We start from the raw sequence: 13,981 nt of genomic DNA on the forward strand, positions 1-13,981 counted from the left end.
GACCACTTTAGACCACAGCAAAGGCCGCTGAGGCTTCATGCATCACCAAGAGAAGATTTGTTGTTAGACGCCACTGAGCCTCTCGGGTCATCTGTGATTTCAGCAAAACTCACAAAGATGATGGGCAAACCCGCGCTCCTTATAAGTGGCGCCTCCACCAATCTTCCTGATGTGTTCTCTGCCGCCATCAATAAGCCACCGAACCCTCAGTATCCCCTAAAAGTCGCGTGCATCCATCCTGGCCTCACCATGCCTTCCGCCATACCGGCCAAGATCAGTCTCTTCCCACACTGAGTACAATCTGCTGCAGGTTTACGTTCCTCTGCTCCACCCCCTAATCTATGTAGCTGTGACCTTTCTAAAGCACATTTTGCTTTAAAAAAAAAAAAAAAGGATTGGGCCTCCCCGGTGGCGCAGCGGTTGAGCGCTGGGTTGCGAAGCTGTCCACAACCTCTGCAGCGGCGGTTCAATCCCCGGCTGCTCCCAGGCCACTGGAGGAGGGTCCCACATGGTGCGCAGACCTCTCCTGCCGCCGGCTGCTCCCCTCAGCAGTGTACTTCGGTCCTTCTGCCTGCTCTGCTCCCCGCTCTGGCTCTGGTGAATTCTCTCACCCTCCCGCGCTTCTCACTGTACCCAGTACTTGTATCAATCAATCAATCTTGTATAAATAAATAAATAAATAAATCCTTAAAAAAAAAAAAGTATTAGCCTACTGTCCAAATCCCTAATTAGCACCTATCAGCCCTTTGTGATCTGAGCATTATGCACTGTTGTGCTATTCAAGGAGATTCAGTTCTGCCACATGGGAAACATGAAACACACACGGTGTGGATGAAACGCTTGAGACATAGAAGTGGCTTGCAAGACCTACTAAAGGTAGGTGAAATAAATGCAACAGGGATGCTGGACAGAGGTATAAAGACAGAACAAGAGTATTACTCCTAAGCACACAGTCATGGACAGACCTCGGAGCCCTAAATATAAGAAAAACACTGATCGTGCCGCCTCCAGAATGACAGCTCATCCCTAAATTGACCAACCCCAGGGCCCTATAGATTCTGCCTAGAGACTCAAGCTTGGCACGGCAGGTCACTGGAAGCCACAGCAACTCCAGGCATCCATGGCCCGAATCCCTCCAAAAGAGCAAGTGCACACTGCTCACCCTCGTGCTGAGGCCCCAGTTTAACCTCAGCTCTGGTCCCTGAAACCCCCTTGGCAGGGAAGGCCAAGCCAGGACGCAGCAGAGACAGGGCTCGTGAACAATGGCTGACCCCGGGTTCAGGAGGGTGTTCCTCCACCATGAGGGAACCCTGTCTCGACCCTGTGCTCTCCGCTTGTAACCCTGCTGCCTGTTTTGAACGGATTTAATCAACACCACAAGTGGAGCACCTGAAGTTGGCCTGCCAGCCGCCCATTCTGGGGCAGCCTGCCTGGCAATGTTCCTAGCAATCAGCACTGCCTCAAGGTGCTTTCCCATGCCACACTGCAGCCCCCTTCCCCTCTGGCCTTATTCTAAGCCACTTTCATGAAAGTAAATTCTGACCACATTGAACCTTGATCCACCCCCGGGGGCAAATCCTCTGTGTGCTTATGTACAAGTCCACCCAGGGAAGACTTTCCCTCTTCACACAATTCTTTTAAAAGCTCGGCTAACACCTCCCCTTAGACCTTCCTGCCATTCTTGCCCACCCCACCCATCTCATAGGTCACCCACCCCTAGCCAGACCTTCCCACAGCACCCATCAGGGTGAGCTTCAGTTGTTCCTCTGCTGAGCTGCCGTCCTCACAGGAAGTCGTCTCTGAACCTGTCTTTTGGTTCCACATGACACAACCTCCAACCCTAACATACAATCTGGCAGAGAACAGGCACTCAACAAACCTGGGATGGGTGGATTCATGAATGCAAGCTGTGAGGGGAAACACAAACAATTTTCTGCAAGCAAAGAACTGTGTGAGTTCTCTGGGTGAACAGTTCTTACTAAACAGGTTCAGCTAAGCATAAAGAGCTGAATCTGCCCAATTTGCATTTATTAAGGCACCTCACAAAGTAACTGGACCACAGATGTCCGATAAATACCTGTTCACGAATAAGTGAAAAAGAGGAATATGTGAATGCTACATTTTCAAACGGAATTCCTAAGATCTGCTCCCGTTTTCTTGGGGGGGTCTGCAAGGTGACCACAAACAATTGCCATCTGAGAGCTCCAAATTTCAAAAAGGTATTTTAATCTCTGCCAGTTATAGTCCTAAAAATGTGAAAAAATCTAAGACTTCATCGAGTTCAAAATTCATTCGTACATACTTTCCAGTTCTAGTTAAGATCTTTAGGGTTCTGTCAAATTCAAATGACTTTATTTAGGTGACAAGCCAATCCCCCCCACCCTCCATCGCCCTAAAGGCAAAATCCCATCAAGCAATCACCCTGAATAGAAAGGGTGTAAGAAAATGGTGAGTTTTGAGGTCAGCAGCTGAAGTCAAGGTGGTCAAAAAATAGCTTTGGTGATCTCTAGCTCTACTGCAAGACCCGCCAGACTCTCTTGTCCTGAGTAATATGAGTTCACCTGATAGTACCAGTCTTCCTCGGTGGGTAGGCATATTTCTACTCCAGAAAATTAAGAAGTAACCCCCATAAAGGAGGCCGTAATTAAATCTTATAAGCCTTAGAAAGTAAGTTCAATGAGGTAACTTGATCAACTAGATTCTCTCCCAGTATCCAGTCTTCCTTTCTCCCTGCAGTAGCAGAACTCCAGGTTCCTGCAGACCCCACGGCTGTCCAGCAGCAGCCAAAGAAACTGGAGTAGATGTGTGATGCATGACTCTTCTGGATCCCAACCTTTAACGGGAAGCTGGTGTCCCCTACCTTCTCTCTTCTCCCACCTGATGGCGGGACATGGGTCAGCTGGACACTGGTGGCAGGTGGAGGGGTATGGAGTCAGTCAGCCTTCCGGACAGCAGTCTGGGTGACACAGACTGAAAGCCTTTGCGCTGAAGGCACTAGCACTCCTGGGAGCAGTTTATATAGGCCCAGGGGCATGGCTAGGTCTGCCTTCCGCAAATAAGGCTTTCCATCAGGGCAGTTCTGATTGGTGGAAAGTTTGTCAAACGGTGATTGGTCAACTGTCAATCCTAGGTGTGGCCTGCTGATGTGGTTTCATTTCTTCTCAGCTGTGGACACCTCCACCCATCCCCCACAAGCTTGGGGGTGCCTGGGACCTCACTGGAAATAGCCTCGTGGCTCTGGTTGACTCCAGACAGCCAGAATCAGGGTGGTTCCATGTTCATTTTTATTTTTTTTAAAGATTTATTTTATTTATACTAGAACCGGGGTACAGGCCAGATGTGCAGGAGGGTGAGAGGATTCACCAGAGACAGAGCGGGTAACAGAACAGGCAGACTGACAAGATACACTGCTGAGGGGAGCAGCGGGCGAGACAGGAGAGGTCTGCTCGCCATGTGGATTGCTCTGAGGCTGGTGGGGATCTAACCGGCACTGCAGAGGCTGCAGACAGTTTCATAGTGCTGCGCTCAACCGCCTGCACCCCCAGGGAGGCCGGCCCTCATTTTTATTTTTATTTTATTTCTCACTAGAGCAACAAGACAGAAGGAAACTGGGTCTCTGGATGGCTTTACAGAGCAGAACCACCATCCTGAGAGAGCAGTCAGGAAACAGGACTTGTCTCTCTCCCCTTCCCACCAGACCCTCTAGACCAAACATTCAGAGGGAAAAGAGCATCACTAGGAAGAGAGCCCCAGAACTGCTGACCACCAGGTGATGAGAAGCAAGCTGGGGTCAGCCCAAACCCCCAGGCACTCATGTCTGGAGGATGGACATGCTGACCCTTGCTCCCCCATCCCCCTGAAACTCTGGATAAACACCCAAAGGGCGGGACCAGGTCTTCTGGACACGAGTCTGCTGCCGTCCTTAGTTTGTCGACAAATTAAACTACTTTCCTTCTCCAAACTCTTTCCTTTTATTGGCCAAGGGAACCGAGACCAGCATTGGGTATCAAACTTCTGGCTTTGTTTGAGCCACTGCCATTCAGGGCCTCTGACATCAGGTGAGCCTGCATCCTACACAATACAGCCCAGTGTCCCTTAAGAGGCTGCACATCTTTGAACCCCAAAAAGATGTTGTTGCATGAAGCAACGACAACTTAGGAAGTTAAAGGCACAGTCCTACTTTTGTGTTAACAAGAAATCTGTTTATATTTGGTATTTTACGTAATTGCGTATTTTGGAAATTTTGGCACCAGTTTTAAGCTGAAATCTGACTAAATGCATACTAGAATATATGAAAATGACAAGTCTACTATATTTCTAAGTTGACAATAATTTATAAGTTTATAAGAACTTTGTAACTGTTAGGGAAAGTGGTATGAGATGACAGAAAGAGCACACTGGCCCCAGCTCCTTAAAGACAGGTTTGTGAACCAGAAATCAAGTCCACTTGGCTATCTGCAGCAAAATCCCTGCAGGAGGGGCAGGAGGAAGAATCCACAAGGGTGGGCTCGGGTCAGGGCACCAGAAGCCCATGGCGTGGCCTCTGCCGGGAGCACCCACCATCCACCAAGTGCTCAGGCAAGAGCATTCCCCGCTTTGTGTCCAGAAAGAAAACACTCGCCAGCAAGAAGGAAGGGATAGGGCAGGAGGCACTTGCACAAGGCAGACAAAAGATAAAGATGAGCTGGAAATGAAGAGGGATGGAAACAGGGTGTAAAGCTGAGACCTCTACTGTGTAACTGGAGAGTGTTACTGCAACTTGTACCTTAACACTGGCACAGAAGTAAGGGCGAGAGAAGCGGGTCTTCTTGTTTTCCAAGCAAAAGACTACAGACAAGTCATTTTGGCAACATTATAGTTGAAGAGTTTTCAGCACGCTCAGGGGGAGCTGTCTAAGAAGTAGATGGTGATGTAAACCAACCGTTGAGGCTGATTTTGGAAGGTCTGGGGCTGAGCTGGATGATGAAGGGGTGGGTGCGCCCAGTGAAAGCACCAGCGAGCCACACAGGTGGTTTTAAATTCTCTAGAAACCACATAAAAAAGTAAAAAAAGAACTAGGTGAAAGTAACTTTACTAATGTATACGTTGGTAAATAGCTGTCGTTTATACAGAAGGTTTTATTTAAGGCAAAATATGCCAAAAGAAAGGAGTCACAAAAATCTAGAAATAGCACACATCAAAAAAAAAAAAAAAAATTGGGGTTGAGTGAGACACATGGTACATCACTTACTCACCGTCTCTGAGGAGGAAGGTGGTCCGTGCAAGCGCTCATCCTGCACCCATGTGCTCTCTGTCACAAATGCTATGTGCTCTGCTTCAAGTATGAAAGGAGAAACAAGGAATAGGGTCCATTTGTTCAAGTCATCGATGGACTGCATGGAGGGAAAGAAACAGAAAGAAATGAAAGAGGATGAACATCACTTCAGGCCGCCTCTGGCACACCTACCACAGCCTCTGTGATCCAGGTGGGATCCATATAAGGTTGTCTCCTGTGCCCCTTTGCCCACAATGACCCATTTCTTGGTGAACGGGCCTCTGTCACCAGCTGTGAGAGCCTCTATGGTGTCTGTGACTCAGGGTGGCTTTTACATCTTCATGCATTTGTCATGAAATAACCCATTCTGAAAGAGGACTCGGGCCCCCTCCCCGCCCATGTCTAGCTGCTTCACCCCTAGGAGGTTTCCAAACTACACCTGGGGGGCACATTTACAGACAGGAGGCTCCAAAGTACACCCCATTCTCCACGGAGCCCTATGACATGTTCTTTCCTCACCTACAGCCACGACAGCTGCAGGTGGGCCAGCAGATCGGATGCTGCATGTGTCTCTGCTCTCCTTCCCGAGACAGGGGCTTAGGGAGAGCAGAGACCTTGCTAAAAGGGCAGCGAGTTGGTTTTCTCCCCTTACATAGTTGTTAATTTGTAGACAATATTTGATTTCTTGCCATAGTCCCTGTAGTTCTCCCACCACCACAGCCCACGTGACCATCACCACAGTCCTTGTGCCCTTCCCTCCTGTTTTGACCTCTCCCTACCCTACTCCTGCTCACTGCCTCAGATCTATAATCAGCTTGCAAGTTTTGTCTTTTTTCCTGCTCTAAAAGGACAGTAAATTAAATTTAAGAGGCTTTACTCACTGCACATCCAGAATTGACATCTGAGGTGCAGGGCAGGGCGGAGGGCAGTCTCATCATCACGATCAAAACAAAAAGGAGGCATTTGGTTCTCATGACAATGATGCTTCTCAGTTCAACTCTCTTTTGCTGAGAAGATCAAAGGGTGTGGCCACCCAGTACTTTATAGGTGTTTAATAAATATATGTAGAACTAATTAATGAATGAAAATTTGGGGGAGAAAAATCTCTCCAGGGCAAGTGCAATTATCAAGATAATAGTTAAAAACAAGGAAAACAGATTTTTTAAAATTTACTCAAAGGTAAAAAACATTATTAGGCAAAAAGTCTAAAGTGTCCAGTTTGCATAAATTACCTTTTGTTATACCTGCAACTGGTGTGGGACCTTTGTCTATAAACATGCACATTCAGCATTTATGCATCCGGTTTTAAACGTAGGAAATAAGAGGACAACCAACGTACAAGCTTCGGTTCCCTAAAGTGACGCTGACCCAGGTGACTGAGAGCAGAAGCTGAGAGCAGAAAATTTAGGATGGAGCTCTCACAGGGGCAAACACCAGAGGAGGGACAATTAATGAATCCTAAACTACCCCCACTATAGAAGTTTCCAGGAATCTCAGGTGGGTCAGAAAAGATTATCAACCAGAGGTGGGGGCAAAGAGGATTATCAATCCTGGAGACCAACCCACCCTGACCCGAGGCGATGCTTTCCTCAATAATTTCACCAAAGAGAACACCCCTTCCTCCAGCAACACCAGCGCACTCCCCACCCTGACCCCCGGGGCCATGAGGGTGTCCTCTTGCCCTTCCCTTTCCTCAGCAAAATGGGAACATCAGCTGAATCCTTTCTCAGCTGGCCCAAGAACCACACTCCCAACCCAACTATCTAAACCCCAAGACGGGTAGACTGACAGTAAGGATTCCCCCAAGCAAATCACCAGCCCAAAATTTGATCTTTCAAATTTTAAAATAAGAGGGGTTAATCACAAATAAATTGTCAAACTTGGGCCTCCCTGGTGCCATAAGGTGTTAAGTCTCAGCACTATGAAGCAATCTGCAGCCACTGCAGCATGTGTTCGATCCCCCGGCCAGGGAGCTGACCCACATGGCACAGCAGACCTCTCCTGACTCGCCTGCTGCTCTCCTCAGCAGATTTCAGTCAATCCACCTGTTCTGCTCCCCACTCTGTCTCTGGTGAATCCTTTCAACAGACACACACCACCTCCTGCACCTCTGGCCTACACCCCAGCTCTTGTATGCATAAATAAAATAAATCTTTAAAAAAAAGCCACACACACAAACTGTCAAACTTTCCAATGGTAAAGTTTGTTCTGAACTAAACAGACAGAGTTCCCGGGGGAAAGAAAGACTGGAAACGTGCTGTGATTTAAGTCTATGTGTTGTAGAGCAACCCCGATACAAAACGGGGTGCCATCACTTCCCCCTAACATATGCAGGTGCAGAGTAGGTTGGTTCCACTGAGTCTGGAGGGCAGTAAACATGGTCCATGTGTTACAGGGCAGGGAGAGGGGCAGCCCAAACCCTGCAAAACTGCCTATTCTAAATGGGTTCTGCCATCCGCCGCATCACAAAACATATGAGACTTTAATGGAAAGGAACTTTAATACAATTAGGAAACAAGACAGGAAAGGCAAAGAATCTAGTTTCTAAATCAGGAACCCAAAGTTACCCGTCCCCTCGTGGGTAAAAGTCCACCCAAGCAGGATCGGCCCAGAGCAAGGCCCCAAAGCCTGCACAAGTCTAAAGCATCTTCCAGTGGGGACCCACAGAAAAGGGTCAGAAACAACCAGAAAAGCCTGGAAGGAAAAGAACAAAATCAACATCAAGATAAAAGCTGCCATGGTCACCTCCCCACGGGTCTCACCCACATCTGTGTCACCCAGTCCACGACCAAAGACAAGCGCAGTTTCTTCACGTGTCTCTAGGCTCCATGCGCCTCCTCCAAGGCTCCTTCTGGCTCCATCCTGCTTCCTTCCTTCCTCAGTCTCCTCTGCAGCCTCTTCTCTCTCTCAGCTCCACCCTCCTTTTGGGTGGGGCAGGGAACCTGGAACCTCCCCCTTTCCTGGGGACCCCCCTGTTACACACCATCAGCAGTGGGTCGGCCAGGCCAGGGGGAGGCAGAGCTCAACCACAGAGAGAAGGCACAGCAAGCCATGGCCACTGAAAGCAGGGCCCAGACTTCAGGCTGGAGCTGTGGGCCAGGACCACACAGCACCCCTTAAAGCATCACAGCCAGCAGACTGTCATGGAGATGGCCAAAGAAAGGGAAAGATGGGCCTCCCCCGTAGCACAGCGGTTGAGCCCTGGGTTGCGAAGCTGCCTGCACCCTCTGCAGCGCTGGTTCGAAATCCGGCTGCTCCCCGGCCACCGGAGGAGGGTCCCACATGGCGCGCAGACCTCTCCTGCCGCCCGCTGCTCCCCTCAGCAGTGTCCTTCGGTCCTTCTGCCTGCTCTGCTCCCCGCTCTGGCTCTGGTGAATTCTCTCGCCCTCCCGCGCTTCTGACTGTGCCCAGTGCATGTACAAACAAAACAAACAAATAAATAAATAAATAAAACATGCCTCTATAAAAAAAAAAAAAGAAAGAAAGAAAGAAAGGGAAAGACATTCTGAACGTTCTAAATTGCTACTCGAAGCTGAAGCTCAGTTTTTTGAGGGTTCACCAGAGATAGAGCAGGGAGCAGAACAGGCAGAAGGACCAAAATACACTGCAGGACATCCTTTCCCCCTAACAAGGGGAGCAGCCATGTGGGAATCTCCGGGGAGTAGAACCCGCGCTGCAGAGGCTGAGGACAGCTTCACGGCGCTGTGTTCAACCCGCTGCGCCACCGGGGAGGCCCTCAGAAGTTATTTTTTAAGTAAACTAATCCAGTTTGGAAACTACTGTCACAGACAACTCCACCCCTCAAATTTTTCCCCTTTCCCTGTGTTTCTCGAACTTGGTTCCTTGAGAGAATTCAGCTCTAAGACCTGCAGGGAGCACGATGAGAGCCTCACCCCCACTCAGCCAGGGGGTACCACGCGCTCAGGAACAGCCAGGAGACTGACCCGCCGGGTGCACCCTGAGTGCACTCAAGATTTCCCAGCCCTCAGCAGAGGGGGGCGGCCCGAGCACAGGGGGCTGCCAGGTGCTGGACCCCAGCTGAGCTCTGGGCCAGGCAGCAGTGACGGCGGCCCCCAGCAGGACAGGATGCAAGACTCTCAAACCCGAGACAAGATGTTATCTCCCGCCCGGAGTGAAGCTGTTCCTACAGAGAACATCGCATGTCCATGCTAAAAGCAGCCAATTCTCCAAAAGAGAAAGGAAAGAGCAAGTAACCGACGGAAAGCGAAACCCCCGAAGCAGTGAGGCCGGAGAGGTGAGGTCAGGAGCACCGCGCAGAGCTGCCGCGACATCAGCCCCTTCCCAGCCGCTGAGTGGACGCAACTATGGTTCCCCCGCGGAGAGGGAGCCGGGGGTTCGCAGCCCTCGGCAGAGGGGGCGGCCCGCGGCGGGACCCAGCCGCGCCCGGGCCGGAGGCAGCGGCGTGGGCGGGAGGTGGCGCGGGGAGGGCCCCGGCGGCGAGTGATGCAAGGACAGGAGAGGTGGACGGGCCTGCGCCGTCGCCGGGAGGCGGCAGGAAGCCGGCGATCTGGGTTTGAACTGAGTCCCACCCACCGCGGCCCCAGGCAGAGGGAACGTCCGGGGGGCTCCGGGCGGGGCTGCGCGCGGCGTCCAGTCGCCCATCGCCCAGGCTCTGGCACGAGGCGCAGGGCCGATTTCGGGGACCCCTTCCCTCGGGTCCACGCGCCCGCGCCGCACTCCCGCGGGAGGCGATGCGCTGGCCCGCCCGGGCCCGGGGTTCCAGCTCCCTCCTCCGGGGACCCCGGGCCCCGCGCGCGGCGGAGCTGCCGGGCCCGCCCCGGGGTGGGGAGCGGAGGGGTCTCCCCGCCGGCGCTGGGGGAGTCCGGGGCCGCGCCCCCCGCCCGGCCGCGCCTCCCGCCCGGCCCCGCCCCCGGGCCCCCCGCCGCCCGCGCCCGGCCGCGCCCCCCGCCCGGCCCCGCCCCCGCCCCCGCCCCCGCGCGCCCCCGCCCGGCCGCGCCCCCCGCGCGCCCCCCGCCCGGCCGCGCCCCCGGCCCCGCCCGCGCCCCCGCCCACCTGGCTCTCGCCCACGCAGAAGACGCGGCCGCCGCGGCTCAGGCACACGCGGGCGCCCCGGGGACGCGCGGCCGCGCCGCAGAAGGCGAAGGAGCAGCGCGAGGCGCGCAGCCGCTGCACCGTGGCCCGCACGAGCGCGGCCGGCCGGCGCCCCCAGCGCGCCCACAGGTACAGGTAGCACAGCGTGATGAGCATGCCGGCCGGGCGGCGCGGGCCGGACGTCGCAGCCCAGCCCCGGCCCGGCCCGCCCCGCCCCGCGCCGGAAGAGGCCGCGCCGCCGGGAGAGCCCGCGGGGGCGGGGGAGGGGGCGGGGAGCCCGCGGGGGCGGGGGAGGGGGCGGGGAGCCCGCGGGGAGCGGGGGGGCGGGGGAGCGCGCGGGGGGGTGCGGGGGAGCGCGCGGGGGCGGGGCATGGGAGGATGGGGGTGCGGGGAGAGGGGCGCGGGGAGAGGGGGAGGCCCGGCGCGGGGGTCTGCACGGGGCCGGGGTGTGAGACGGGGGCGGGGGGGCGGGGGGGGCGGGGGGCGGGGGGCGGGCCCCGGCTGGCGTCAGCGCCCCTCGCGTGCGGGGGGGCCCGGGCGCACCTGGACCGCCGCCCTCCCGGGGTCCGAGCCCCCGAAGCGCAGCCTCCGCCCGGGCCGGCTGGGAAAGCAAGACGAGGCGCCCTCAGGAGGGGACCCCTGGCCGCCGCGCAAGCAGGATTTGAAGGTAAGTTTCGCCCTTTGACGGCGCCGTCAGACACTCCGGACTCGGCAACGGGTTCGAGGACGGCGAGCGCGGCAGCCGCGTGGCCGGAGCCTCCTGACCGCAGACGGCGCGGGACGGCCCGAGGCACCCCTGGGCACCCCGACAAGAGATCGCGCCCCGGCGCTCCTCGGTCCAGGCATGGCTCTTAGAGCACCCGACCCCTCGCGCGAATGCTTTAGATGGGGGCCGGAACCCCCGCTGTCAGGACCTCTGACTTCTGGTCAGAGAACAGCCGACTCTCCCCATTGCACACAGGGCGGTAGATTTTAAAAGAAAGAACCCAAAAAGAAGCGCCTGGCTGCAGCCCAGGACAGAAGGACAGTACGTGAGCAGCGCTGAAACCGGCTCCCACCCCGCCCCGCAGGCCAGTGCTGGCCGCGCACCTCCCCCCACGAAGCCCAGAACCGTGTCACTGGAGAAAGAAGTGGGTGAGGACGAGCCCTCTGTGGCCACGCGAGGATTAGAAGGTGGGGAAGCGCCATCAAGTGAGAAACCTCCGTGTTTTACAGGGAAAAGACTTCAGCAGCTCCGGGACTCCAAGAGCTGTGCTCCCATCCCGCCAGGGAGGAGAGGCCCTCCTCCCCACCGCAGCTCTGATCTCTCCAGGTTCCTCAGAGCGTTGCCACCTCCCATCATACACCTTAACTCCAGCTGGCCGGGGTGGGGATACTCCAAGTTTCCAGTAAGTGCCTCAAGATATCATGGTCTCAGGAGACATCACAAGAAAGGGGGGGGGGGGGCCAAGCCTTTATGCCAGCTCTGGGTTGCACAACATGGGGACTATGGTAGGTCAACAAAACAGAAGGTGAGGTCCCCTCCTTATCCGGGGCTGAGAACACTGATGGCGGCGCCCAGGACGGCAGATAGCAGAGCAGGAGTAGAAGTGGGTCGGCCACACGAGACTGTTGCCTCTGATCCCCACCCAAAATGGTGAAAAGCTGGCTGATGGGGCTCAGTTCCATCATCTCTCAAAAGCAGAGAAAGGGCAAGGATCCAAAAATAAGACCTGCGCTCTCAGCATGTGGGTTCCTGACTCACAGCCAGCAGTCCCTCCTGCTGTAAGTGTGGTCCTCAGGCCAGCAGCCTCTGCCTCCCCTGGGAGTCTGATAGCAAGGCAGGCCCTAGCCTCCCCTGCCCTCAGACCACCGCCCCTTTCCTGCCTGGCATTCAAGACCTTCTACTATACCCCACCCCAAGTCCCTTTGATGCTTCCTTCCATCCACCCCCCCCATCCTTCCCTGCACTGCCACAGTGTACACTCTCGCCATTTAGCCAGTGCCCCAAAACTTGCAAGGCTGCAAACAAGTTTTAGAACAACTGAATGATTTGCTGCAGGACTTGACAACTCAGTGGGGAAGCTGGGGTTTGAATCTAGGTCTTCCTGTCTCCAGGGTCCTTCACTAGACAAACGCGGCACTTGCACAGAGCTTGCTGTGTGCACAACAACCAATGCGTAGCAGTGAGACTCAAATGCAAGTGGGAACAGTGGCAAATGGTTCTGGGCAGGCCACTGCTACCCCGCCCCCATGGCCTTTGGTGTCCACAGTAGACAGGCTGAGATTGTTCAGAACTTGGCCACATCCAGGAAGCTGCAGGCAGGAGTTCATGCAGATCACCAGGGCGAGTGCTGGCTCTTAAATGCCTACCCCAAGAGGGGCTCTGAGCCCGCCTTCTGTACAACAGCTGAGTGCCACTAAGTCATTGCTGTTCTACAGAACCCCAAATATAGGTCTCAGCATCATCATTGAGGGGTTCAAAACTCGGAGAAAACCACATAGACACGGGGAGAATGGCCCACACATAGTGGCCCCAACGGGGAATCAGCTTTTCCCCCCTCATCAAAATTATGACATGAAGTTATTCAAGGAACTGCTGTATGGGAGACCCCAGACTTAGAGTGTCAGGGTTTCAGTACAACGCGTGTCCTGGATCGGGCTGTGGGACACAAACAGGACTTGGGTGGGAAAACCTGGGTAATCTGAGCGCAGTTCAAAGTATTGCCCTAATCTTACTGAATTTGTCTTGGCACATCCAAGGTTGTGTAAAATGTTAACACGGGAGGAAGCTCAGTGGAGAACTCTGTGCTGCGTTTGCAATTAGCAAATGACCTTCTACTGAATTTCATTGGCATTCTTTTTTTTTTTAAATCTGCCTCAGCTAAGCTATGGAAACAACCCAAATGCCCAAAAATAGATGACTGGATCAAAAAGATGTGGTACATACACACAATGGAATATTACTCAGCAATCAAAAAAGATAAACACATGCAGTTTGCAGCAATATGGGTGGAGCTAGAAGGGATCATGCTCAGCGAAATAAGTCAGAAAGAAAAAGAAAAATACTGGATGGTCTCACTCATAGCAGGAATTTAGAAAACCTAAATAAGAGACCAGGAAAAAGACTAATCAATGCAAAGTAATAATCAAAATCAACAAGCAACTATAAACCAGAGACACACTGGGTGGGGGGTGTGTATTAGGGAGGGGGGGAGAGGAAGAACTTGAGTCAAAATAAGGGGGGGGTGCAATTGTATGGGGAATGTCACCAAAATGAAAATGAAAATGCATACATTGTACAAAGATGAAAAATGATGTAAGAATTATATAAAATAAAATATTAAAAAAAATAAAAAATAAATCTGCCTCTCATTAGCACATCATTTCATCTGTGGGTCCCAGTTTTTCAACTACTTACAAAAGGAGTGACACAAACAAGGGCATCTGCCACTTCCTCCTGGAGTGTGAACCCCTGGGGTCCTGATGAATTCAGGATGTGGTTCCTTTTACCAAGGATTTGAGTTGTGGTGACCTCTTAACCTCCACAGAACTCATTTTTAATACTGTGTCACATAGTAGGTGCTCACTGAAAGTTTTTTAAACTAATCTGGCTCATTTGTACAGTTGAGATAGTACTGATACCCCTTTTGCCACTGGCCACTAGTCTGTTGA

At 53.5% G+C, this 13,981-nt stretch overlaps 1 protein-coding gene across 2 annotated transcripts in view; it reads right to left on the bottom strand.

Annotated features, from left to right (window-relative positions):
* HLCS (holocarboxylase synthetase) overlaps positions 1-10,483 on the bottom strand; it is a gene marked incomplete at both ends in the record, with an annotated part of 133,744 nt that extends 123,261 nt beyond the window's left edge. Inside the window, 2 exons of one of the 2 annotated variants that reach the window (XM_084232279.1) lie at positions 5,235-5,372; positions 10,289-10,483. In XM_084232279.1, the coding sequence (XP_084088405.1) occupies positions 5,235-5,372; positions 10,289-10,483 (333 nt within the window). Of the gene's footprint in view, positions 1-5,234; positions 5,373-10,267 lie in introns of both variants that reach the window. The other variant, XM_084232278.1, reaches the window with a different exon arrangement.
* Positions 10,484-13,981: the final 3,498 nt, after the last annotated feature.

This window comes from Talpa europaea (genome assembly GCF_964194135.1).
Source record: "Talpa europaea genome assembly, chromosome: 4".
Lineage (NCBI taxonomy): Eukaryota > Metazoa > Chordata > Mammalia > Eulipotyphla > Talpidae > Talpa > Talpa europaea.